At 45.1% G+C, this 26,899-nt stretch overlaps 3 protein-coding genes across 6 annotated transcripts in view; 1 reads left to right on the plus strand and 2 right to left on the minus strand.

Moving 5' to 3' along the window:
* Positions 1–994: 994 nt before the first annotated feature.
* Positions 995–16,511, minus strand: noctb (nocturnin b). 4 transcript variants are annotated; one of them, XM_087842134.1, is made up of 6 exons: positions 16,402–16,511; positions 15,112–15,289; positions 4,299–4,444; positions 4,034–4,202; positions 3,539–3,870; positions 995–3,438 (listed from the first exon to the last, which is right to left on the minus strand). In XM_087842134.1, the coding sequence occupies exons 3-6, from the start codon at positions 4,434–4,436 to the stop codon at positions 2,896–2,898; spliced, it is 1,182 nt and encodes a 393-aa protein (XP_087698260.1). In that variant the 5' UTR covers positions 4,437–4,444; positions 15,112–15,289; positions 16,402–16,511; the 3' UTR covers positions 995–2,895. The 4 variants fall into 4 exon arrangements, with proteins under 4 accessions (XP_087698260.1, XP_087698261.1, XP_006799705.2 ...); XM_087842135.1 differs by having other exon boundaries at positions 15,108–15,289; XM_006799642.2 differs by lacking the exons at positions 15,112–15,289; positions 16,402–16,511 and adding an exon at positions 11,811–11,935.
* Positions 12,363–14,889, minus strand: ccdc175 (coiled-coil domain containing 175). Its single transcript, XM_006799643.3, has one exon. The coding sequence runs from the start codon at positions 14,593–14,595 to the stop codon at positions 12,379–12,381; it is 2,217 nt and encodes a 738-aa protein (XP_006799706.2). The 5' UTR covers positions 14,596–14,889; the 3' UTR covers positions 12,363–12,378.
* A 313-nt stretch (positions 16,512–16,824) lies between the features above and the next one.
* The window catches only part of LOC102796983 (uncharacterized), a 10,319-nt gene continuing 244 nt past the window's right edge, over positions 16,825–26,899 (plus strand). Inside the window, exons 1-7 of the mRNA XM_087842136.1 lie at positions 16,825–17,161; positions 19,879–20,204; positions 21,708–21,772; positions 21,847–22,004; positions 22,096–22,599; positions 23,002–24,488; positions 25,950–26,899. The exon at positions 25,950–26,899 is cut by the window's right edge and continues 244 nt beyond it. Of these exons, the coding sequence (XP_087698262.1) occupies positions 16,921–17,161; positions 19,879–20,204; positions 21,708–21,772; positions 21,847–22,004; positions 22,096–22,599; positions 23,002–24,488; positions 25,950–26,600 (3,432 nt within the window). The 5' untranslated portion in view covers positions 16,825–16,920 and the 3' untranslated portion in view covers positions 26,601–26,899. The remainder of the gene's footprint in view (positions 17,162–19,878; positions 20,205–21,707; positions 21,773–21,846; positions 22,005–22,095; positions 22,600–23,001; positions 24,489–25,949) is intronic.

A 26,899-nucleotide genomic window follows, 5' to 3' on the forward strand; every position in this document is an offset into this window, starting at 1 on the left:
TGGAAGCAGCTTCCAGTTTGGAATCGGGAGACCTTTTTGTCAAAGCTTAATTAGGGATGGATCAGGTGACCCTGAATGTTCCCTGGTTGCGCTGTGATAGCTCTAGGGTTTTGGGGGCTTCCCATGATGCGCTGAGTGCATCATTAGTTATTGTTAATCTCTGGCTCTCTTCCACAGCGCGTCTTTGTCCCTCCCTTCACCCTCAACTGGTTGTGGCCGACCGGTTCCTAGTAAAAGGGAGTTTTTCCTTCCCAGTTTCGTAAAGTGCTTGGTCATAGAGGGTCATCTGATTGTTGGGGTTTCTGTATACCTTACAAAATAAAGAGGCTCGAGGCGACTGTCGGTTTCTGCTGAGCTGCGGTGCAGGTAGATGTTAAAGTTGAGCAATAAACTACATTTTTAATATCCCGAGCTAATTTATGTTTATCAGCACAAAGCTGAACACAAGAAGCAGAAGTTATGTTTTACCATCCGATAGGAAAAGAGTCATGAGTCTCTTAATATTATTTCACACATGAAAGTGAAAAAGGGTTTGAAGAGTTAAAGAAATTTCTCAAATTCTGAGAATCTGAGCCACCTGTAAAAAAGCTGTTTTAGACTATAATCTCGAGCTTTTTTTACATTATCAAACTTATTTCCCAAACATTTCTCCAGGTGTTTGGATCTGGACAAACGGTCACGTCACAAATACAGCAGTTACTTCATACAGTGCTAATATTTACTCATGAGAAGCACGCACAGTGCAGCCTTTCTGCATTCAGTTTGAGTTTACTGAACTTTATCGTCGAAGGCGATAAATACAAGAATCTGGGGGAAATTCAGTTGTGCAAAACGTCTTTGTTTTGACAAATCCGGATTCCATTCAGCTCCATTGTTTTTTTTTAGGTGATCTCAAAATTATCTCGAAACCTGAACATGGAAATAAAAAAGCAAACACTCGTACACCTGGATAAGAAGAGGAAACAGGCCTTTTATTTTTGGAATCAACTCTTTATTGTCATATCACAAGTAAACAACTGAAATCACATCTAGTTTTAGTTAATTATAAGAAAAAACAACTTTCTCACACAGTTGCAATCATCACACAGGTGGGGTCAGTAGGAATTTGGCCTTAATGTGAAGAAAGGGCTCCATTTCTATTTATTTTACAAATGACTGATCGGATTTTCAGTTATTTGGTGTTACCTGCCAAGTCTGCACAGGAGGTACCGGAAGACAATAAAGACAAAAACATTCCTGACATGCCAAATGTTTAACCTTGCAAACTACAGCTGACTCATCACTGCAGGCAAAGCAGATCAAAAGAGGCATGAGAGAGGGTGCGAGCAGCTTATTATTTAGTCTGTAACGTCTATAAAAAGATGTTTGCACTGAGGGGACGAGAGGCCTGGCTTCTGTTTGTAATCCACCTGTAGAATAAAGTGCCACTATTGACCAATCACATTCAAGAACAATGCGGTAATGTGGAGGTAGACGCTTTCCGTGCACCACAGACAACAGAAAAGATGGACTTAACTTCCGAATGTTAAAACTGACGCCCCTGTTGATGATCTAAAAGATGGAAAGTGTTTTCTTTTATATCATGAAAAGGGGGCGACGCCTCTGGCGCTAAAATTAGAGGGTGGATCAAAAAGAATCATCTGATTTCAAAAGGCTTTTTAAAGTAACAGACGTGGAAAGTTGTGGTAAATATTAAAATGAATGGCTGAATAGTAAGTTTTACATACAAAACGTACAATGTTCACCAATCCTCAACAGTGCGCCCCTCTGGACGCACAACAGCTGTCCGCTCGATCGTTATCGGCGAACAGCTGCGGGAACTAAAGCTCTGAGAAATCAGATGATTGTTTTTTTTTAAAACACACCCTCAGCTGACAAGCTACTAGTTTCAGTTCATCTTATGTGATCATGAGTTAAGCAACCAAAACTGGCACACAGTTTCCAGTAGTTGTAGATGTAGATGAGAACCTAAAGGTTCTCATCAATCCTGATGTAGATGAGAACCTAAAGGTTCTCATCTACATCAGATACGAAGGTGACTATGACTAAAGATCATAGACCACAATACTGCAGAATGGCCACGTACTAATACTGAACAAAGCATGAAGTCTATTTTGTGAGTCAGAATGGAGGGCTATATGCATGCTCGTCACATTCGGTTACCAAACGCCAAAATGACGACTGCAAAGACGCTCAGCTCCCGGGTCAGTGTGTGACGTCACCGTGGCTGCGCCCTTCCTTACTACTGTCTGTGGTGTGGAGAGCTTAAGAAGGAACCAATATCAAGTCACAAAACTATCGGCTACTGTCAAACAACCATTTATCTTTATTAGTTTTTAATTTATCTGCATTCATCAAAATTTCAAAAAAGAAAAAAAAAGGTGCATGAACACAAGGTCTTGGCACAGATTTGTGTTGTCGCCAGAAAAGAAGACAGCAGACGATGTCCGATGCATTTCCAGACTGTGTCGTGCCCGTTTTTATTTTTTAATACAAATAGAAAAAATTCACTCATTTTAATCTCCTAACATCCATCAGGTCATTGGTGACAGATCCAGAGTGGGAAACACGGTTTTCTGAAAATCTACCCTGAGTGGCCTGCGGGATGCTAAGAGGTGAGAAACCTCCTGATTCCACCTCATATGTGTGATACTCAGACCATGTCTGTCCTGTAGTGCATCAGCAGCATGAAGCACAACACTGAGTTCTTAAAGTGCAGTCTGACGACAGGTAAAGCACACCTGCAGCTGGAATATCTCGTGCTGCAGAGGTACACAGTGTCCCATTAAAGTCTTGGCCATATTTTGGCACACTGTCTTCATCACTCACATGTGACCTCCTGGTCACACAATAAAGCGAGAAGGAGGAAGCGCTAACCTCAACTCCACAGCGTCATCACTTCCGGTGTGCCGGTTTGTTGTTTCCTTCCCACTCCTCCTCCTTGAAGCTGAAGTCGCAAACCAGAGAGAGGTGGTCGGACGGATAACTAAAGGACGGAAGTCTGTTTGGCCCGATCTCCTCCTCGGTGGGCATGTCCAAGACGGCATCCACTCTCAGCGTGTCCTTGGTGTACCAGATGTAGTCCAGAGTGCTGCAGCACTCCCCCGTGGGCCGAATCTTCCACGTGGTGTACTCCGGCTCCGTCAAACCGTCCCGGCTGAGTTTCTTGTAGGCCGAGTCCAAGCCGAAAGGCGATGTGGCGAAGCGCCGATACACCTCCTCATTTGGGACTGCGTTGAAATCCCCGCATATGAGCAGAGGTATGTCGGCGGCGGGGTCGCCGGGCTGCTTCTGGACCACATTCTGGAGATGCCAAAGCAGGTCTGACCCCTGAGTGCTGCGGAGCCACTCCCAGCCAGAACGAGCCTTCAGATGGGTCACGGCCACGCACACGCATTTACCCGTGATCCGACAGCGCAGCGTGGTCACTATGGCAACCTGCGATCAGAGAGCAGCGAGTTAGTGTTGTAGTTTTATTTTTCCCCAAAAAGGCTAAAGCTCCAGAAATACAACACCTGAGAAAATTTATTTTCCCCACCTGATTGGTTGGAATCCTCATGGCAGAGAGTCGTATGTTGACGCTGTCGAGGAGCTCGAAGCGCGACTCGTCGTAGAACAGCGCGCAGCCGTCAGGGCCGTTGTTGCCCTCAACGCCCAGGCACGGAGACCACGGCTTGGGGCAGAAGTGGCTGCTGTAACCCAAACCTGCCAGCACCGGCTGCAAGGTGTCGTAGTAGTGGTCGACTTCCTGCATGCACACGATGTGGGGGCGGTAGGTGAGGACTTCCTCCACGATGAGGTACTTCCTGCGGGACCAGCTGAGGGCCTCCAAAGGACACATGACAAAATTGTCGAGTCCTTCGCCCAGAGCTGCAGGACAGGAGGAAGTGGAGACCGGACTTCACTAACAACATTATCCACCATGTGTTTTGTGTTCCACCAAAACAGCTCGGAAAGTGTGAATATTAAATTTCTCAGAAGTGATGGAGAGACGGATCCTAAACTACAGTCCATCTTAGTGAGTGCACTCTACCTTGAGCCAGGATGTTCCACTGCATCACCCTGATGACACTGCTGGGGGCGCCGTCTCCATCGCCGAGGTGAACGAATTTCCTGTCGAAGCGAGGTGGTCGGTCCCTGAGGGCCTCCTCGCACTGACGAAGCAGCTCCTCTGCATCAGGGGGACACAGAGAGGACCCCTCCTGCTCCATCGACAGAAGGAGAGACGACACTTAATATTTAGATGAAAACCTTCGAAATAAAAAGTCTGAAGACAAAAGAAAAAGAAGAAAACCTACCGGGCAGAAATCTGGATCCAGCTTTGTGAATGCAGGTAGCTGGGGGTTCAGGTGTGAAGAAGGGAAGGGGAGAAGAGAGCTGGTGCTGCTGAGGGGCTGAGTCAGAGCGTTGTACAGCTTCGTGGCCCCTCCACCCATCGGATACACTGGTGAGGAGGAAAATCAGAGCGACAGTGAAGCATGTGATTTCTAACATGACGTATAAACTGAAGGTAACACACATCTGTGCTTTTATGGAAAGAATAATCTGCTCTTTCCCAGCGTTTGTTGAGCTTCAGCTCAGGTTGTCGTGTAAGGACCGAGCCATCACAGCTGGAGCAGTCCAGATGAAACAAACCCCCAAAGTGACAGCTGCGACTCAGCCTTTTGTTCTGCTTCAGCAGCATCTGTCGGCTTACGCGTGACCAAACTCATTAAACCTAAAAATAACACGTGCGCTTCCCAGGGTGTGTCAGAGACTGAGCTGGATTAAACAGTCAGCTAACGAACTCAGAGTAAAAGAACCCTTCCAAAGAAGGCTTTGCACCTTGTTGGCACGTTTCTATGCTTGAGCGAAACAAGCAGCGACTCGGTGTTTCACACGCAGGAAACCTAAGAAAACAAACGTGGAGCTGGGGACAGATTCTCAGAGGAGCCGTTTGGGTTTCATCGGTGAAACAGAGCAGAGGAGAGAAGCTGAAGTGCAGATATCCAAGTTGACAAAAAATTGTATAAAAGTGACAAAAGCTTCCCCCCCAAAAAATGTTAAACACAGAAAACAACTTTTAGTTATGAACAGCATCTATGCGCAACAACTTCAGAAACCAAAGTGGTTCAGATTGGGCAGATGTTGTACCGAGAGACACTGAAAGAGGTGCAAACACAAAAAGCAATAATCTCGCATCTCTAAATGTTCAAAAAAGTGCCCCTCCGACTGTTCTCTGATTGGATTGTTACATTTGTGATGGACATGACATCGACCAATCAGATGAAAGGAAGAAAAATAGGGTCAAAATTCGTACTTGTAACTTGCAGGGTCCACACACAAATCTTTTCTACGCACGAACAAATTCTTTTTACACATACAAATCTCGTTTTACAAGTACAAAATATTTATGACCACATTTTGAGCCCATACGTGCACTCCAAGTTCCTTAAATCGGACAAAAAAGTGCTTCACAGAGATCAGATTGACCTCTGCTCCGACGTAAAAATTCTGACATCCAACTTTTCCTCTCAGCTCTCCGAGACCAGAACTACGTGACTATAAAAGGAGCTGGATGTTTAGGATCCGCGCAGTCTGGCGTGAAACAGACGGAGAACAGCAGCACGTTTATGTCTGTGAAGGTTCTCAGTCATCCAGGTCATCGTAGTCAAAGGAGCTTGCAAAGAAAAGCGTCTGGACGTCTTTATGAAGACGTCCAGACGCTTTTCTTTGCAAGCTCCTTTGACAGCAGCACGTTTAAACAAGCATCTTCATTCTGTCAAAATTTATATTAGTATATTATTTATTAATATGTAGCAATAATGCTTTAATTCAGTCACACAGCAAGGCCGGGGTCCTTTTCTTGCAGTGGTGACCACGTAACTTTTCACATAGAAGCGTAAAGCAAAGACTCTGTGTTTACTTACTGAACAGAAATGTGTCAAATATGCTTAAACAAACACATTTATTTCAAGGCTGACTAAATTAAACCCCACAGTTTTTTTGTATGTAGCAAAAATCACATGTCCAAAAACTCCATCTTCTCTAATAAGACTAAAATAACAGCTACTGACGACCAAAACACCCAAAAGAAAAAGCTTCTTCTTACCCAGAGTCTCCATTATGCTCCTCTGCAATGTCCACGGTACTCCTTAGTTAAATGTCCTTAATGGCTCTTTTTAATGCTACCTAACAGATGTGCTGCCTGTCCGCTCGGGAGGCTAAACGTCTGCAGTGTGTCAGGAGACAGTGACAGATGTGCGGTCTGTGTGTGGAAATAACTATGACTTGTCACTGCTGCATATAAAGCCTCAGAGAGAGAGAGAGGAAGAGGAATTATGAAGCGCAGACGTCAGAGGACCATATGGAGCATTAGAGGTCATGTGCCAGACAGAGAGAGAGAGACAGAGAGAGGAGGGAGAGAGCGACAAAGTCAAAGAGAGAGAGAGAGAGAGCGGGGCAAACCTGTTGAGTGGCGACTTGGCCCTCGACTAAATATAGAGGCGCACAAAAACACGATAACCCGCACTCATCCTCGCTGATACACCATAACACCTATCACTCGAGTACACTGTGTTAATAGTTTCTAATCATTCTGTGAGAGCACAGCGTGTGAACGTGTGGTAACAACTTCCTCATTTTGGCTGTTGCAACAGCAGCATGTACGCACACACACACACACACACGACTATAATTAACCATTCAGCAGTGCTATGACAGTTTTTTTCCACACATGCTCTAGTTTTCCAACCTGTCAATCAACTTTTCAGACACAAACAATAACAGGCTGCTGAAGCATTTACAGATCTTACACGAGATAACATTCACTGGTTTATCTGGTAAATGGACTGCTTTACACAACTTGCTTCATTCACCCATTCACACAAGCCCCTTTTTTCTATGCTGTTTCTAAGGGCTTTCTGTCTGTGTGAGCGGATATTGTACAAGCACTAAATGCTGCAATGTTCATTTGAATGTGCTTTGTGCAATTTGAGAGAATGGAGTAAATTGGAGTGACTGTTAAGTGATCTTTTCACTGTTGAGAGTTCACTTATTTGGATGTTACAGTAACAATAGAGACAGTCTATTCGTTACGCAGACCTGACCACGATGGATCCTCTACAATTAATTCTCTGTTGTTGGGTTGTTTAAGTGCAGGGCGAGATTTCGACTGACTGGTTCACCGAGCGCCAGGTCGATTCTTCATATAATGTCACTTTTAGCACTACAAATAAACAATTATATGTATCAATGCACTTTGTAAATTATTAATTCATCCTACTTCTTTTCGAGCATGTAAAGTGTGGGGTATCTTGAGATGTTTGTGGAAACGCAGTTTATTTTTTTACTTTGCTTTTCTGTTTTCCATGTATTCTATTTTATTTATTTTTACATGTTCGAAATCAAAAACAGTCAAATGCTCAAATATTTCTTTGAACATGGAAAAATAAAACTCCCCTGGCCTATACAAATACAGGCCTGTAAATGGCCTGTATTTGTATAGTGCTTTACTAGTTCCTAAGGACCCCAAAGCACTTTACACAACCAGTCATCCACCCATTCACACACTGGTGATGGCAGCTACATTGTAGCCACAGCCACCCAGGGGCGCACTGACAGAGGCGAGGCTGCCGGACACTGGCGCCACCAGGCCCTCTGACCACCACCAGTAGGCAACGGGTGAAGTGTCTTGCCCAAGGACACAACGACCAAGACTGTCCAAGTCGGGGCTCGAACCGGCAACCTTCCGATTACAAGGCGACCTCCCAACTCTTGAGCCACAATCGCCCCCAGTATTCATTTCTCATATCTACGATCACGTCTGATCTTATACTTGTAATACACAGGATCTATCAGGAGACGCACAAAGAGCAGGTGCAGCGGACGATTTTAAGTCTTTTAAACCTTTTTTTCACTTTAGTACAACGAGATCAGCTGGATGAGCAAAAGAAGCAGAAACGTGAGTGAGCGTTGCCAACATTACCGGCTACTCCACATATTTCTGACACTCCCTGAAAGGTACCAAGTGATCAGGGCTGGGGCAAAAGCGCAGCTCTGGGGTTGGCAATGGCACATCAATGAAAAGGGGGGGGGGGGGGGGGGGGGATTAAGGAGTTCTGGCTCACCTTTTTGCATCACTGTAAGTATTTATTGATATAATATTAAATGACATTACCTACAGAGAAAGTTTTCAGCTAAAATAACAGATGGAAAGCAATTTATTCAATTTTGAGAGATAGACTCCCCCTCATCTACCTCACAGTGGTTTGGTCCACTTCTTACCTTTACCTAACGTCTTTACTTCGCAAAGTGTAATTGTGCATTCATCTAGATATTCAATAGTAAAAGTAGATCTGTTTTTGCTGCTGTTCACCTGCATCTGCTGAACTTTTATCGGTACATAAATCTGGTTTCAAATGTTTTCTCTTCATATAATGTCTCTAGATACTTTTTATGTGGCAGCCTGTATTTTTCCAACCTGCCAAATGCATAGAAAGAAAAGCTGCACCTATGGCAGTGCATCTGCACCTATGGCAGTGCATCTGCACCTATGGCAGTGCATCTGCACCAGACTGCATCGGACAGCTGCAACTAATAAAATGACCAGTCTGCAGGCAGATGATGCTAATAACTACAATGCAGAACACCAGATGTATATTTTATATTTCTGTGCAAAAGCATTAAGAACATATCAACATCTAAAAGCAATTAGGTGAAAAGTGGAAAAACAAATCCGACAGAATCATTAGAACGACGGCGATTTAGCTGGAAGAACCAGATCTAGTATTTTGAAACACCTCATATTAAACGCAAACAGATAAACACCGGTGCTGGAAAATGACTGTAAACACATGGAATCAAATCATACTGAGCACACATGAACACAATTTTTGTTTTTAATAATCAAAAAGTTTGAATCTTGTAGAAATCGGTTGGGCTACATTAAATCTGAAGATGGACAGTTTCAGAGGACCAGCTGAGGTTTCTATATCCACATGTGGTGTAAAATTGTGTGGAATTAACACATGTCCAAACATAACTCAGTTTAAAGTCAAATATAATATAAAGGACGGGGATTTGCAGGGATAGTAAGCTATAGTTACCTAACGTCTGTACTTTGCAAATTGTAAACACCGGATGTACAGACCTTTTATTGATCTTTTTATAGATTTATTGTTTGTTATTTTTCCAAACTACATTTTATTCACTCTGTTACTTTGCTGTTGAATCTTTGCTACTTTGTGGCTGCTGCATTGTTACAGAGCAGCTGTTTACAGAAGCAGGAGTTCGGTGCACATTAAAATCATCACGCTTCTTTTCTAGTAGAAATACTTCCCCGAGTTGGTAGCTGTCTACACCACATCAGATGTTCTGTGAGCCCACAAAACCACATTTGCTGTAGTTTATCAGCCACAACAACAACAAAACATCTAATTTTAGAGCTTGACTCATACCTGCACGCTGACCATGCACAACCCATACCTTAAGCTTATCACAGCTGATTTTAACAAAGACGAAGTCATTTTTAACTGTAGCAGAATCACGAACATTAAGACCACTGAGCATTCACGTGCACGCCGCTGTGTGGTCAGGATGACCTACATCCTGTAGACGACCTGTAGTAAATCTGTGTATCTGTGACTAAGTGCACGAGTGTTGGCAGGAGGGAGGGGCCAGAGAGTTGTCACTGGATCCTCTGGTGGTGTATTGACATTTCCATATTGAGGGCAGCTGCTTTGTCAGATTTCTCTGAGGGGGATTTTATGAGTTTGTGCCTTTTAGAGGAGCTGAAACAGCTTTAACTACGTGTGTGATCTTGTGATGTGAACGCGCCACTGCTGCTTTTAAGTTAAATTAGGAAACATTTAAAAGGTTCAACATAACAGAGTCTGATGGCCCGGGGCCAATAGAAACTTGTTAGATCTGTCTGGGCCAGTGATGGGGATTCCCCTGAAGGATGTGTCTGACAGGCCCTCACTAATAAATAGTTTTTTCCCCATTGTTTTTACCTTAAAATAACAGAAAGGTGCTTCATCAAAACCACATGCACAAGAAGAATGTTTTTAGCTGGCTGCACCCACCAGCAGTTTGTCTGACACGGGAAGTGCGTCTTAAAAAGAAGCTAAAACGAAAGCAGTCTGTATGCAGATCAGCTGCTCGACGTTTCAGTTTGACAGTTTGTGTCGTAGACATAACTTTGCTGCAGGCTTTAACGTCTATCCAGCTGAGAAACATTTGTTTTCTCTTTTTAACTCTCTGTGTTATGCTAAGCCACTCTGAACTTTCTCTCATCCCATGGGTATTTTTATACATTTTTCTAGTATCATTTCATGAGGGGCCATTTTTAAATTACATTATCTAAAAAACTATAAATTTCTAGTAAAAAAAATCAACACAAAGTCAGTTTAAATTTCATGGATATATCCAGAGGTTAGGGAACATGAGCCATTGTTTTGGATTCGCAAAGTACAACAGGTGCTGGAGAGACACCGAGACAACCCCCAATTACTGTAGGGAATGGTTCAGCTGGTGACCACAGACCATCACTCTCTCCTCAGCTCTGTCCTCTTCATTACCTCCGATCCATTCAGGTTACACAGGTAGTCTGAATGGATCGGAGGTCCCCAGGTATGGCACATCCACACATGCCATCACAACCAGGCTTGGAGAGTCTCTCAGCACAGGAGATGCCAAGAGACAGGCAGTAACACAAGGAGAGTTGGACAATAGCTTAGCAGGGCTTCAGCCCAGCAGAGGGATGAGAAGACGGAGGAAGAGCATTCCCAGAGGCCTGCGAAACAACCTCCAGCTTGCTCATGTGCATGTTTATGGTCAAACTGTCACAAACAGATTGCATGGAGGTGGAATGAGGGCCTTTAGTGAGCCGTGTGGTCACAGCCCAGAAACATTTTTTGTTTACATTTGGGTCAATTGTGTCAACATTTCGATGTTCAGGCAGGAAATTGAGACTTTGGCCATTTGTTGAATTGAGGCGAGACGTTTAGCTGCAGCACAGCGTTTCCTAGACTCCATTCTCAGAGTTGCAGTGCTTTTTTTGACAGAAGGCTCGGCTGTGAGTTACGGGGAAACTACGTGACCAGAGATCTCTTATTAGCTTGCTCTGTTTTCCAACTAGTGAGCTGGCATGTTCTGGGCTATGAAAGAGGCTGGGTAAGAGCAAAAACAGAGAGTTCTGACTTTGCTCTTACATCAGGATGCAAAACTATGAGTGTCTGTCAAATTCAGGATCATCCTTTGAGCTGTTGGAAGCTCCTTGTCAGTTACCCTGGTTTTCTTTTCTTAATCCTTTTAGTTAAACAAAGTTTAATGTGGACCAAATCACATTGAGAAAGGTACGACATGCATTTAAACATGTTAACAAACACGGCCTTTAGTGAAACTGAATTCAGCACCCCTGCCTTAGTAACGATAAAATATCTTAAATGTAAGATGAGAACATCAGCGTTTGTGTCTTTGTACATCTTGTTATGACTGATAACACTACATTTGAGCCGTGTGTGTCCTTCAGCTGAAGCCAATCGTTAAAAAAGGATTTACTTTTGACAACAACAGTTTGAGGTAGTGATGAAATGTACCGTCTGTGAAGCAATATCTCAGAAAAGAACAGCTTGTATTGTGGCATCAGATACACCACACACAGAATCCTGAACACGAGATAAGCAGATATATTTAGAGACAAAGAACTCCAAAGATATTAAAAACATGAACAAAACTGTCTAAATATAAACGAAGGTCCAGCCAAAGCACAAAGCTACAGATACCTTAGGTCAAAGTAAAGTTTACTTCTGGGTTTTTTGGAGACTTACCTTCTTTACTGGAATAAAATGACAACTTCCTCTTAAAACTGACTTTTTGGCAGCTGCAGCCTTGTTTTTCGTTCCATCTTAGTAAACCAGTATTAACCCTCTGAGTACATGCCTCTGGATACATGTGTGTGTCTGTTTTTGTTGAGAGGAAGTACAAGTGGGTGTGCGTTTGACCCTGTAACTGCGGCGAAAGGTCACGCTGATCAAAAGCCAGATCTATTCTGCCATCTGCTGGTAGGAGTCACACAGGAAATGATTTGTATTTGTGAAAGCGCACGAGAAGTGCAATTATGCCCATCTCGCAAACAAAAACCACTTTCAAAAATTCATCAACTCCACAAGTTCAGTTTTAAATTGGACCGAGCACCACCTCTGGTAACATTTTTCAGATAACTGTGTCAAGAAACAAAGTGAACCAACCACAACAAAAAAGTATTTCAAACTATCTTCATCTTATACCAAACTTTTTTTTGTCCACATTACAGGTTAATATCAGGCTCAAACGTTGCCTGTGCACAGACAGCAGGCTGACATCCTGAAGTCAGTCCACTTGTCATCCTGGATAAAGTCAGCTGCATAGTTTCGCTGTGGTCTTGTCTCCCAGTCGTTTGCTGAAGTCGAGCATTTGTTGGTGAAGGAGCGTGCTAAAGTTTCCCAACTGCTGTTTCCGATTCTTCAGATGGTCAAGCAGAGAACTAATCGACATGAACAGGACGCCTTCACTGCTCTCGTGGTCCTGGGTTAACATTAAATCCTCAGCCCAGGCTTGCTGTAAGCTTTCCCATAATGCCTCTGTGTCTTGCCTGAACTTCTGAGCCTCCTGCCAGTATTTGTGCGCCTCCTGTTTGGCTGTTTCGATGTCCTCCGTCATCTGACTGATATGGAACTGCAGCCTGCTGTTCTCCACGGTGACTTGCTCCAGTTTCACACCGCAGTCGTAGATGCCCACCTCCACGGCTCTCAGCTCAGATGCCTGTCTGTGGAGCGTGTTGATGTGGCATGTTTGCAGCCTCTCCAGCTCAGCCTTCATTTCCTCTTTGGGCTGAAGGAGTTCACTGGTTTTCTCCTTCAGTGCCTGAATTGAAAGCTCCAGCTCACTCCTCCTCTTCCTCAGCTCATTGAGAAGCTCTTCCATCCTGTGGTGCCTGTTCTGCTCATCGCTCCACTCGGCCTCCACCTTCTTCAGAATCTTTTCCTTCTCCTCCACCTCCCTCTGCTTCTCCTTAACACTCTGAGCAACCTTGTCGACGTCAGTGGTGAGCTGCTTTAACTCCTGGCGCTGCCGGCTCTCGATCCTTTCGTACTCCTCCTTGGACCGGGTCACATGCCTCATCAGGAGGCTGGCATCAGTGGTCTTGGGCTCCTGCCTCAGGAGCGCTTCTTTTTTTTGAAGCAGCTCCTCATATCTTCTCTGGGTACTACTGATGTCAGATGTCATTTTCTCAATATGCTCCTCCTGTTTCCTCTTTGCCTCCTTCAGGAGCTGCAGGAGTCGCCTTTTCTCCTCCTGAAGCCAGCCCACATTCTTTTCTCCTGCATCCATGTTGCTGCGTAGCTCTTCCTGATTCCTCTCAACGAGACGCTTGTCAATTACATCAGTTTCCTTGAGCTCTTTGATCTGCTTCTCCATCTCTTTGATCTCCCTGCCATACTTGATGATGGAGGCAATACGCTCCTCCAGCTTCAGCCTGGACCACTCCAGCTGCTGGGAGACCTGCTGATAATCAGCCCTGACCAAGTTCTCTTTAGTGTGCCGATGCTTGAACACCTCACAGACCTGAGTCAGCGCTGCCTCGAAATGCTGTTTTGATGCGCTGCCCTCCTTTATTTTACTGTCCATTGTGACGATTTCCTCTTGCAAGTTCTGCACAGTGAGGCTGAAGGCTTCCTCCAACTCATGCAGTTTCTCCTTCAGCAGATCCCTCTGTTGCCTCAGCTCCCGTTGCTTTTGGACTTCCCCTTCCAGCTGCTCCTCATGATGGTGCCGTGACACATTCAGTCTGTGTATGTTGTTCTTGACCTTACCCAACTCATCCATCAGCTCATCCAGCCGTCCCTGGGCTTTGTCTTTCTTGTTGGTAATGCTATCCAGCTCTCTTCTGCTACTCCTATTCAGGTGGTTTTGCTGCTCTGTCTGCTCCTCAGCGTTTCTCACCTCTTTCAAGAGGTCATTTCTTTTCACGGAGGAGGCTTGTCTCTCCAGCTTCATGTTCTGCTCCAGGGTTAACCTGTCCTGCTCGACGCCAGCAATGCAGGACTTCAGCTCCTCTATATTCTCCCACGTCATGTTCAGCTGCATCTGTGAGCTGTACTTTTGGGGAAGTAGATCATTCAGAGTAGCCATGGTGGTATCATGGTTAGCCTTTGCCTGATCCCGCTCCAGGTACAGGGACTTGTTTTGGCTGAGAAGGGATTCCTGCATTTTCGTAGCTTCTTCTTGGAGCTGAGAGACTGCACTGAGATCTTTGCACAGTTGCTGGATCTCCTCGGCATTCGATGCTCGCGCCGCTGCTACATCAGCCATGATCTCCTTGCTCATTCGTTCACGCATGTTGTTGATCTGGTGTCTCAGTTTGCTGTTTTCTATGCTTTCCACTTCCAAGTGTTCACGAGCAGCACGCCTGTCTGCCTCCAGCTCGCTGACAGCAGCCGTTATCTCCATCAGGTGGAGGCTGGCCTCAGGTGCAAACGGTACCTCCTCCTCTTTCAGGTATTCGTCCAGCTCCTTTAAACGCTCCAGAACCACCATAACCGATGAAAAGTCGGGCACCAGTGAGGAAGCCATATGTGACTACGTTTTGGAGCGTGTTAGCGGCACTCCGAGCCGTATATGGAGCGTTTCAAACAGATGCTCGCTGGCACGGATGACTTGTGTGTGCTGTCGTCGGGGTAACAGCTACCCCACTGTCTGCTACTTGTTTAAAAAAAATGGCTGGTGGAGTCAGTCCAAAATCCTAAGTTATTTAACCCACGATATATGTTTATTAAGTAAAGCCTTCACCTGAAGCTTTTTCTGCAGCGTTAAAGTTCATACAGCAGCTAGCAATCGCCGATAACTTATGAGCGCTGTCGCCAGGGCAACGGTGTCCCCATCGCTACTAGCTCTACGGCAACCCGGTGACGTCAGCACGCTCGAAGCTACATATCAGCTAAGTGCTAGCCGCCAGAAAATAACCCCAGGAAAACAAAGCAAGTTTGGCGAAGTCAGTGTTTGAAACGTGAATAGAAAAAATATTGTGTGCCCCCGGTCCCAAAATTTAAACGTTACAACTGTCAGCAGTGGGGTATGGTGCTTACCTACCTGGCGTACCCGCTTTGGGGGTGATGTTTGGGTTCAGTCAGATCGACCACAGCTAACATCCAACGCAGGCAGGGAGGCCGGCCACAGCTGCTGGGGTTGCCAGATTTTACGGTTTCACGTAGGGTTTCTGCTGCCTCTCATTTAGTTTGCCCGAGTAATATTAAATGCCTAATGGGGCCTAACACACACACACAGAGCGAGAGAGAGGAAGAAAATAGATGGATGGATCTGTTGTCATGATGGGTATTCATATTGAAAAAAGTGTAGCTGACCCTTGTAATCCACAAGGCTTCAAACCTGTCAAAGTGCTTGGTTTCTGTGGGTTTTTCTATTCCCAGCTCTGTGTGATGACAAGGACAGTCAATATTTCTAATACGGTCATGTCAGGAAACCCCACCCACCCGCTTTCAAATCAGCCAATCAAGAGAAAGCTGGTTTCAATAAAGGCATTGGTGAGCTACAACAGTTTTTATTTCAACCCGTCAATCATATGCTGCAGCTTTCGCCAGATCTCACCCTAGCTGAGCACTTTATAGCCGATTTTGAACCAAGGTGATGGTGCTTCCTACCATCATCATCATAATATAGCATGAGAGGAAATATCTTGCGAAAAACTTTGTTTTCTCTGTAAACTTTGTGCATATTTCAGTTTTTTTCTCTTCTGCACAAACCATTAAAAAAATATTTTACTCTCACCGTGTGTTTATACACCACTCTGCACATAATTATGAGTTATTATTGATCTCTGGCTCTCTTCCAAAGCATGTTTTTTTGTCCTGTCTCCCTCCCCTCAGCCCCAACCAGATGACTGGCCCTCCCTGAGCCTGGTTCTGCTGGACATTTCTTCCTGTCTAAAGGGAGTTTTTCCTACCTACTGTCGCCAAAGTGCTTGCTCATATGTCATCTGATTGTTGGGGTTTCTCTGTATTATTATAGGGTCTTAACCATACGAGGCAACTGTTGTTGTTGTGGCACTATATAAATAAAACGTCTACCTTTTATCAGAAGCTCCAGAATCTAACAAGTACTAACATAATACATGAAATAAAATTACATGGATAGTTCTATTTTTTATGTGTGTCAACATTTGATAATTTGTAGCATGCAATGGCAATATCAGGTAAAAAAGAAATCCTGTAGCAGGACAGCATCAGGTCAAGCATAGCCCATGTCTGCAGCACTGGTCCTCAGGACTCCTGGGTTTCTGGTACCCTTGTGCAGCTGCCCGCTTTACACACACACACACACTTTTACCTTTACGCTGGCTTTGATAGCTGTTTTTCTCCTTACCTTTTCCGAAGTTTGTGGATCAGACTGTGTTTATCTTTATAAGCAGTCGGTGTTTTTTGCCGGCGTGTTGAGAACAAGATGTGGCAACACTCGGCCGTCGCAGTGTGCTGTCGTCAGTCTACAGAGAAAGACGTAAAAAGCCTAGAAATAGAGCAGGTAGAAGGCCATGCGGTCCCACTGGCTGCAGTTCTGTGTGTGTTTAAACAAAAGCTGTGGACGCTCTTTGGCCGGTTTCTCATTTTAAAACCAAACTGAGAGCTGTGAGATTTTTTTCACATCTTTGAAGGGAAGTGATTTATTAAAAACAAACCAACAACGTGTCGTACACAGGCCTGCAGTCAGGAACTTTTTAGATATTGATTGGTATCTGCTGCTTTTACTTTTAGAAAGAAGGTTTTCGCCGTCATTGACCTGAATCTGTGCAGTACAAGAGCGTTGCATGTAATCTGGTGGTGTAGTTTTCCTGTCTATGCATCGCAGATCTGGTAGCGGGGCTGCAGGCTGCAGAGCTACAGAAACATGGATCTTATCAGTAAACCCAGAAGCAAGTCCATCGTGTGGCTGTATTTTGGCTTAAAGGCGGATGAAAAGGGGCGACCTTTAAACACCGGTGAGGCCGTTTGTCGCCTGTGCCGAAAAATAGTGCTGGCAAAAGGTGGAAACACTACTAATTTAAGAAGCCACCTGAAGAGGCGACATCGTGCTGATTTCTTTGAGACCATTTCCTCCGCGACCTCGGGAGCTTTACTTGACACTCAAGGTGATCTTTTTTAAACCTAAAATTATTTCTTCATTGAAAACTTGTGGAATTTCAAAGTATGCATTAACTTATTTTCTCACATGCCTGAACCCTGCATGCTTCCAGCCCAGCAAAGCCGATCAGACATGGCTGCTCACATGGCTCACCTGGGGTTGCTTGAAAGTTGCATTTTAGTACTGTGACAACAAAATAGTCCCTGAGCCCCGACGCTGATTTACTGTGCAGCTTTTTTACAGTTAACTTGCAAACCGGGTGTGTTTAGTACTGCGCCTGTGCACACTCACAATCTGGTAGCTTTTCTAAACAACAGATCGATCATTACCCGGATGCTACTTGGCTCAGATAATGCGCATTTATTTTATACCGTACGCGCCGAATAAACTACCATATTCTACGCACAGCGGTGTGTTTTTACATCAGGAAGTCCTGCAATAAATGACGAATAGCTATCCAGTCACACATGCGCAGTTGATGCCATAGTATAAACCGCTTGTATCCATAACCACTGTTTCATGCACATTGAGAAAGACTGCGTTTGTGTTCCGTGTAACTCCCACTGCCCACAAGCAATTTTTCTAAAAGGTGTTAAGCCGCCCCTCTAAAAACAAAACAAAAAACCTCCCATATGAGGAAAAAATACTAATAAAAATAGACCCCTCTCTCACTGTTTCAGTAATGTTAAGGTTCAGGCTCTGGTGAGGTGTTCCACTATGTTCTTTTCTATCCAGATATACTTTTACAGCACTTTGTTTGGGAATCACCGACAGCAGCTTTATTCTTCAGATGCTTTTTAGATGGTATTGCATGATGGATCAAAATCCAATGGTACTTTTATGACATCACTCAGTGAAATGCAGCCCCGAGCCATGATAGAGCCTCCACTGTGTTTACCTCCTCTGTACATATTGGAAAACATTTGATCCAAACATTTTATAACTTGCTTTCATCACTTCATCAGACCTTTTTCTTTTAGGCCAAACGCTCCTTTCAGCTGCCCTCTTACTGACACAGCATGTAGCTCTGGGTATTCGAGTTTGCAGATTTTGATGCCAGATGCAACCCCAAAGGGATTTGTCTCCACCTGTGCTCAAACCAGGGATCTCTTGCTTGATAGATGAATGTGTAACTCACTACACAATCTGCCTCCTTTGAAGCACAATATAAAAACTGTCGGCTCAAGACTGTTGCAGAGTGCTTTGGAGGTGCATGACTAAACTGTGTCAGATCGGTTTGATCCACATGTTATCTTCAGCTTTACCTGTATTTTGCCCCTGTCAGTTTTATCTATTTAAAAAAACGATCTAGGTAAAAGACAACTTATTGGATAACACTGACTAAAAGGAGTCTCTTCGCCTCTCATGTTTTTGAAGATAACTGTCCTGGTCCTGTTCGTAATCCTTGCTCTGTCAGATTAAAATGGAGGCTCTGTTCTTCATTTTCTTGTTGCTTTACCAACTGATGATGGCTTTCTTTCATAACTCGGGGTGAGCACGCGCAGAGTGTATTGAACTGCGATCAGCTGTTGTGCAACTGGAAACTCTGAGCATCCCGTCTCAGAGTTAATCAGCTCAGAGGTTATGGCTAGACTCTCCCTGCAGGACTTAATTATGGGGCTCAGTGTTGGCCTGCACGTGTGAACATCAATCATGCGAGCCAGAATCGATCACACTGCGGTCACACTGTCCACCATCTGCGTGGCCCCGGGCTCACAGCGTGCACAGATACGCCGAGGTTTGGGGAATCACTCAAATACAATTTTATTAAGACACCTGACCCCATTCCTCTGCAGCCGTGAGCAGCAGAGCGTGATATTACCACAGAGCGATTCAGGGCCTGACAGGTCGGTACTGCTGTCAGAAGTCCATGTGAGCACACTGTCTTTGCAGCAGCGGTGCAGTGGCTTCATTATTTCAGTGATGATAGTTTGAGTAGACACCACCTCGAAAGTTAAACTTAAAGCTTCTGTTATGATCGACCCTGATGCTGCAAGAGCCACCGGTGACAGCATTTCTTTTTTAGTGCCTTTACAGGCTTATTTCACTCTGCAGGCTTCAGGATGGGCTGGTGGGAAAAGACAAGACAAAAAACACTCAGCGTGATCTGACTGAAGATCATCGAATCCAAATAAAGAGAACAAAATGAAAAGTGATTAAAAGGAGGGGGAAAGATTAAATAAAAGTAGACCTGATCTGCAAAATTATTGGTAAGATCTCACTTCACGTACTGAACACAGATTTAATGGTGACTGGTGTTCTTCCTGGTGGCCGGGAGCGTTGCTGTCACCCCGGTGGGCGGGTGGGTGGTTCGGACACGCAAGTTTGTCAATACGATAACTCGAGAATGAGGTAAAACTTTCAAATTGATACCATGGGTGCATCTATTAAATATCGAGTTTAAATCCCAGCGACTTTGACTTGAAGGTCAGAGGTCAACGTTTCTGAAAATCACCTTTTCTTTTCAAATTTGTACAATAAACATATCATATGTGCATCTGCTAGGAGACCGCGGGCTAGCACTGGTGGCTGCCTGTAATCCAGACATTAAAGTTGGTCTGTATTGTGTTATTCCCCTCATCTGTAACAGCAGCTTCCTGTCTTTCTGAATTCTGTTGCTTAAAACGACCCGAGAAAGTGGAACTATGCTCCGTGAAGATGAATCCTGAATTTTCAGTAATATCTCTGTTATTTCATTATTTCTCTATTATATTCTTTTTCCAGGTTTGGATCTCAACAACGAAGAGTTCTTTGAGGATGTTCCCTCGCTCCAGCCTACTTCCAACCAGAACTATGTCCCAGATGCGGTGTTGCCGCCCGGAGACCCGTGGCTCCACAGCGGCCCCTCCCGGGCGGCGCTGTCGCTGCCTTCCTGCCTGTGCCTCTGTGGGGACCTCGGGTCTGGACTATCCGGATCTTTGGGCGAGGAGCAGATTGGGGAGATGAAGGTGTACGCCAAGTGCCACCTTCAGCAGGGTGTCATGTTTGGACCCTTTGTAGGAGAAGTGTGCAAGGGACAGATGCCAGCCAACCTCAAATATGCCTGGGCTGTGAGTAAAATGAACGATCACTTTTGTTCACACAGCATCGTGTAGACAGTTTTTGGATGTTTAGTTTTTTTGTTATAAATTATAAGCCGTGTTGATTTAAGAGGCCGTATGGACAGATTCCAGCATAGCCTCAGCTCTTAATCAACAATGGTTTCTGTAAATTACATAACGGGGAGTAAAATGGGAAATTGACCAGCGAATTGGACCCCGTATCAGTCTGTTGCCATCTGAAAACTGAGAGGGAAAGCAAAGTATTTTGCTTTAAATAAAGCAAATATTTTGTTGTCTTCAGTGTTGGTCAAGTTACTTGAAAAAAGTAATCAGTAACTAATTACTGATTACTTCCCCAAAAAAGTAATCCCGTTACTTTACTGATTACTTATTTTCAAAAGTAATTAATTACTTAGTTACTTTTAAAAAAAAAACGATTTACAACCTGAATAGGTGATAAAGCGATAGATCTTACAGCCCAATTCTACTTTTTCTACATAATCCATCAAACAAAATGTAATCAGATGAAAAAGTATCTTTTTTTTTAACTTGTTTTATTAGTTTTAATCTTTTAACTTTATGCATCAAGCAAAAATTTAATTATATGCAGCATTCACTGACTGGAAGAAATTAGTTTAATATTTAAACCTATTTTCTGCACATTCCAGCACATAAAATAAAATAATTTTTTTTGTGTTTACACTCAGTCTTTCAAATAGATGCAAGTAAAACAAAGCAGAAAATAAATAAAGTCAAAGACTAGCGGTTCTGTTGCTCTATTTTCACCTGGAAAGCAGGAGTGGGTAGGCGGAGGTTTACCCTGGTGCAGGTGTGCCGCGGCGGTCAGTGGAAGGATACGGCAGTTTCTCTGTGAGTTTCCCATTACGTCGTAGCTACTCGGTGCTTGCTTGGAAGTTTAGGGTTTTTTTCGCTGTAAAAAGAAGTTTTCTTCTCACGCACAACGACACTAATGTTTTTGTCACTTTTTATGGAATCAAACTCAAAGTAAGGTCAGTACTTCCACGCTTTAAACGCTGCACGCTCATACTCTCTCTGCACTCGATATATGATCCATTGTTGATCTGCACACAGCTGTTGTCACGAACGTCGCACTCGCTTACGTCACTGTCATGAGACATTCTCGCAAAAAAATCACAGTTTTAGTAACGCAGTAACGCAGCATTCCTACGGGAAAGTAACGGTAATCTAATTACCGTTTTTGCAATAGTAATCCCTTACTTTACTCGTTACTTGAAAAAAGTAATCGGGTAACGCGTTACTGTAATTACAAGTAACGCGTTACTGCCCATCTCTGGTTGTCTTTAAATAAAGAATTACAAGATTTAATTTTATTTTGATAGAAGTTGTTCTTGTAGCAGAATGACTGGGAAGAAAACAACAATGACAAAAGCTGTGTGTAAAGAATCCTTTTTTGTGCTTTAAAAGTTTAATCTTTGGGTTGTTTCCTATTGGCCACATGTTAACACAAAGATGGGCTTTTTGTGTTTTTAGATCAGAGACGACGCTGCTTTTATCTACGTGGACGCTTCTGATGAAAACAAATCTAACTGGATGAGGTGGGCCGTTTTTATTTGCTTATTTTTATCTTCTGATGTAGTTGCAGACTTCACGCATTTGTTGTGTGTTTCAGGTATGTCAGATATACCAGCAGTGAGGAAGAGCACAACCTGGACGTTTTCCAGTTTTACCGTCGTATCTACTACAGGGTTTCCCAGCCCATCTCGGAGGGAGCAGAGCTCCGGGTCTGGATCGGCAAGGATTATGCCACCCTTCTGGGCCTGGGGATGGGTGAGCTCTGTCCCAGTTTTTAATGCAGTGCAGACTGAGAGGCAGCTCTGTAAAGGTGCCTGATACCTTTGTCTTTGTTGGTGATGCACAGGTGACAACGTGAAATGTGAAGTTGGAGACAAGGAGACGGCTCTGCGCCTCCTGCAGGACATTCAGTTGGTCACCCTCCCGGAGCCGAGCAGCACTTCCTTTTGGTCAGATCACAGCCAATCACAGAGCCCCATGCCCGTCATAAGCGACGTGACGACGATGTCGAGCTCAGATGCCGTCAGCGACCCGGGCAGCATGATCACCGGCTCCTCCTTCGTCTCCACCTCCGTCATCTCCTTCCCGTCTCCTCACACGATAGAAAAGTACGATTTTCTGCCCGGAACTGAGAAACTGCTGAGCAACCCCAACGCCATCCAGAACAGCCCGTGGTACTTCTTTGGACTCGAGCCCGACCCCACCGGTCGGCCTCTGGACCGAAACACCGCTGTGTGCAAGCTGTGCATGGAGCACGTGAGCTGTGCGGGAGGCGTGCCAGATCTCCAAAACCACCTGACCAACAAACACCACTTCAAGCTGAAAGAGAAGGACCGCAGTCTCACACTGGGTAACTCTCTACTTCCTGTTTGCAATGCACAGTGTCAGACGTTATTAGGTTAAAAGAAAGAGTAAGTGATGCAGAATCTCTGGGGGAAATTTCATTAATAAACGTCATGGGGATTCATCATGTTGGACAGATGAATGGGTGCATTCAATCATGTCCTTATCTATTTTGTAGGGATTGTATTTTGACCACACTTTGACTTGATCCCACCTAAATCAGTGGGACTCATAGAAAAGATCATTTTCCTCAACGTATTTTGTTATCGTGCAAAATCTGTGAGTTAGAAAACTGTTGCTTTTATCAAATATGCAGTTTCAGTTACTTACCTCTTGTTTGTTATAGAACAGAAAGGAATTTAATTCTGTTTTAATTTCCTATTTAAAAGCTGCTTTTTCACAAAAACAGGTCAACAACGCTCTCAGCCGCTCACACTTACCAGCGGTCTCATCAGCACTCTCCCCTTGGTTGCGTCCACTCAAGTGACCGATGCTATCGCCAACTTTCTTATCGTGGACCTCCAGCCGCCGTCTCTCGTGGAAGGCGAAGGCTTCAGAAAGCTGATTCTCGCGCTGCTGCCTAATTACAAGGAGCTGCCGTTGTCCTGTCAGCTCGAGAGCCTGCTGACGGACCACCACGCCCGAGGCAAGGCGAGCCTGGCTCGGCTGCTCAGGAGGAAAAGTGAGAGCGGAGAGAGCGAGGAGGTTAGGGACTACACTGCTCCCATTGAGTTCGAGCACAGGAGACGTGGGCGAGCTTCCAGCAGTCAGAAGGAAGTTCCTTACTTTGTGACGTTGAGCGTAGAGGTTTGGCTCCACAACTGGCAGGGAAACACTGAGAGGTACCTCACGCTCTGGGCGCACTACGTAGACAGTAGCTTTAGCTTTCAGAACGTTGCTTTGGCGACCCGGCGGCTGACAGAGAGTGGTGGGGAAGAGCACGCCGTCCGAACGGTGGAAGCCCAGGTGAAGGCGATGGCGCACGAGTGGGGAATCTCCCAGCCTAATCTGATGTTGCTGGGATGCGAGATAAGGAACAAGATGAGGACACAGCCAGTAAAGAGCAAGAAGGGGGCAGAGGTCGCAGGAAGCGCCTCCCACCCGAACTCAACAACGTTCCTAGAGAGGGAAGACTCTGTGTCGCCCGGGGAGCCGGAGCACGCTGACAGTAGTGAAGGACTTCCGTCTGTTCCTTGTTTCTTCAGAGCCGTGCAAGACTGTGTGGAGGAAGTGATGTCACATCCCGTCGTCTCCAAAACTCTCAGCCAGTTCCAGAGTTTTCTCTCCACCCTGTTCTTACCAGTTGCTCAGAATAAATGCTCATACCAGCCTCATACCCAGAACCTCCTCAAAGGTCTGACGAAACAGGAGCGTGCCAGACTTGCGTCGTGGGCACACAGCCAGCCAACCTGGAATAACCTTTACACTTTACTGAGCATGCTCATCAGACACAAAAGCCTCTTTTGCTGTGTGATTAAAGAAATAAAAGGCGAGGGTTTGTCCAAAGAAGATTGTGCTTCAGAGTCCAGTTCAAGTGGCAGCTCCCACGCCAATTCCACCTCCAACACATCCTCTGCAGGTGTAACGTCTTTGCGCTCTGAATGGAAGGTTCTGGAGGAGCTCTGCTCAGTCCTCAAACCTCTGGACGTGGCGTGCCGGACTCTCGCCAAGGAGGCGTTCCCCCGACTGTCCCTCGTCAAACCCATCCTCACTGGCTTGCTCTCACGGCACCTCGTGTCCCGGCCGTGCGATTCGTCGTCCATCTTAAAGGAGGTAAAGAGGATGATGAGGCGGAGCTTGGCGCGCTGTTATGACAACGCTGCTGTGAACAGAGTCCTGAGCGTGGCGTGCTCCCTCGACCCCCAGTTCCACGGACTGGGCTTCATGGAGGAGAAGGTGAGTCGGAAAGCTGGCACGCAGGGAAAAGAGTGCCTTAAAACAGCTATAGCACTCTCTATAAATCATATTAAGAATAGCTGATTTTGATATTTAATGAGACATTTAGCAGAAACGCTGTATAGCAGTGTATCGACCGCCAACTTCCAATTTGTTTTTATGTCTAACATGTTTTCCTTTTATTATTAAATTGACTTTAATAAACAGAATTTACCAAAAAGTTAAAGATAAAATAAAAAAGTGGAAGCAAACAAATCTGTCTACTAGGGATGGGTATCGTTTAGGTTTTATCCGATACCGGTGCCAAACCAGTACTTTTGAAACGGTGCCGGTGCTTAAAGAATGGAGAACACAAAATTGGTCCAAAAACCTCTCATGTTCAGCTGTTTTTTTGTAAAAAGATAACAATGTTAGCCTTTTCTGCAGCTATGGGGCATATATGGTATCACTCTTGGCTGGAAGCAGTGCTTAAACAATGGAAAAAACACAAACTTTGTCCAAAAACCTCTCATGTTTAGCTGTTTTCCACTTTTTCTTTGGTCATTTTAGCCTTTTTGGCCAGGGTGAAGGGAGTATCTGCCATCAAACAAGAAGACAGCCGCATGTAGCTACGATGGTGTTTGCTAGTTCACCTTACATGCATTAATGTAATAACGTGGTTAGCCTACTCAACGTAAATTACACACGAACAACATTAAGCTACTCACGCAGAGAAGAACGGCTGCTGCTGCCGTGATCATTTCTGCTACACTGGCAGGGCTAGGGGCAAGGACTCTAATCTTCGGGTTTTTGGGGGATGTTGCTAACTCCGGGTCCGATAAAAGGCACCACACCTGCAGTAGACACGCTCGGTGTGAGGTCTCGCAGCAAGCTATCAAATACGGCGCATTTTTCGGCTTTAAAAAAAACGCTATGCGTCGCCAGGTGTTTCATCCGATTTGAGGTGTTACCTCCTTTGACAGTATCACAGTATCACCTTAAAGCACTTGTTGCAGCTGCTGAGTTTGCATCTTTTGCTGTGAAGTACAGCCAGACTTTTGGCCGCTTCGCCTTGGGCACTTTTAATCTGTAGCTCTGCTCTAAAAGAACGTACGTACCTGGACCCGCCTACTATCCTCGGAAACATAAAATGATTGGCTAGCATTCAAAGTGTATGACATCTCAGGGAAATAAAGCACCGAAATGTGCGCTGCTTTTCGGTCTGGTTACTACCGTCTATGTCAGAACCGGTGCCATGATGGCACCGGATACCGGTACCCATCCCTACTGTCCACACAAAGGTCTTTCACTTCTGTGGATTTGGAGTTGGATAGCTAGAGGGTTTCAGGGTGGAGTCACGGTTTATCTCTAACACAACACATTTTCAGTTAAAACATTATGATGTTAAGTTTCTGATACGACAGAGAGGTTTACATTCTTGTTTTTTTTTTTTATTTATTTGTGGTTTCTTGTGTTTTCTAGGAGCGGACGGAGACTTTTGATTGGCTGAAGAAAGAGGCCGTGAGGATTGCAAAGGAGGACAAGAAGCGGAGTCGAGGTAAGAAGAACAGCGAGAGGAAGAGAAGCCCCTCCCCCGGGTCACCAGAGTCAGAGAGCGACTTCTTGCGCAGGAGTAAACGCCTCAAAGAGTCCCGCCCCATCAACTTCAGAGAGCTTTTCGATGAAGACGATGAGAGCGACGTGGAGGACAGCGAGCCAGGAGACCCGGGCTCTCAGGGTGGGCTGTCAGGTATGGAGTTCCTGCTGGGAGACCTGTTCTGCTCCGCCCCCAGGAGCAGACAGAGCTCTGTGGAGGAGTCTATCGATATGGAGATGTCCGTCTTCAGAGCTGACAAAGGTGCTTCGTTGGGCGTGGAGCCCCTGCAATGGTGGAGGACGAAGGCGGTGCAGTTCCCACTGCTGGCCACAGTGGCACGAGCCTACCTGGCTGCCCCCGCGGTGGTGGGAAACGCCGCGCAGAACTTTGTGGAGGAAGGAGGAGGAGCCACGTACAGAAAGAGATCAAATATTCCTCCAGAAAGTTTGGATGCAATCCTCTTTCTGCATCACAACCACTTGCTCACAGCTGAGAGTGGGCAAACGGCAGCTCGGAGCGACGACAAGATGCCATAAAGGTGCAAAGTTAAACGTCCCCAGCTGTGCCATTACAACTTCGCAAACAGAAACCAAAGCCCTAGCACAACAATTAAAAACACACGATCAACAGGTTGGCGCACACTCAACGGCGCGCTCATTAGAACGAGTTTTTATTTTCAGGTGTGTCGTTTGCGAGGCTGAAGCATCCGTCTCTGCCGTCCAACGCTTCCTGTACTGAAAGCTATACACAACACTACGCATGCAGCAGATTTAAGGAGGCTCCCATTAGGCTCATTTTTAGCATTATCATTTTATTATATGATTCTGCTGAAGCA

The sequence above is a fragment of the Neolamprologus brichardi genome, chromosome 6 (assembly GCF_056152115.1).
Source record: "Neolamprologus brichardi isolate AB-2024 chromosome 6, ASM5615211v1, whole genome shotgun sequence".
NCBI lineage: Eukaryota > Metazoa > Chordata > Actinopteri > Cichliformes > Cichlidae > Neolamprologus > Neolamprologus brichardi.

Excerpts from the sequence above, each read along its gene's own strand:
- noctb (XM_006799642.2), bottom strand. The coding sequence starts at position 11,934 with ATGTATCCAGAGGCATGTACTCAGAGGGTTAATACTGGTTTACTAAGA. Across the intron at positions 3,871-4,033 it reads GTGGAACATCCTGGCTCAAG|CTCTGGGCGAAGGACTCGAC; the intron begins GTAGAGTGCACT and ends CCTGTCCTGCAG. Across the intron at positions 3,439-3,538 it reads TGAGGATTCCAACCAATCAG|GTTGCCATAGTGACCACGCT; the intron begins GTGGGGAAAATA and ends CTCTGATCGCAG.
- ccdc175 (XM_006799643.3), bottom strand. The coding sequence starts at position 14,595 with ATGGCTTCCTCACTGGTGCCCGACTTTTCATCGGTTATGGTGGTTCTG.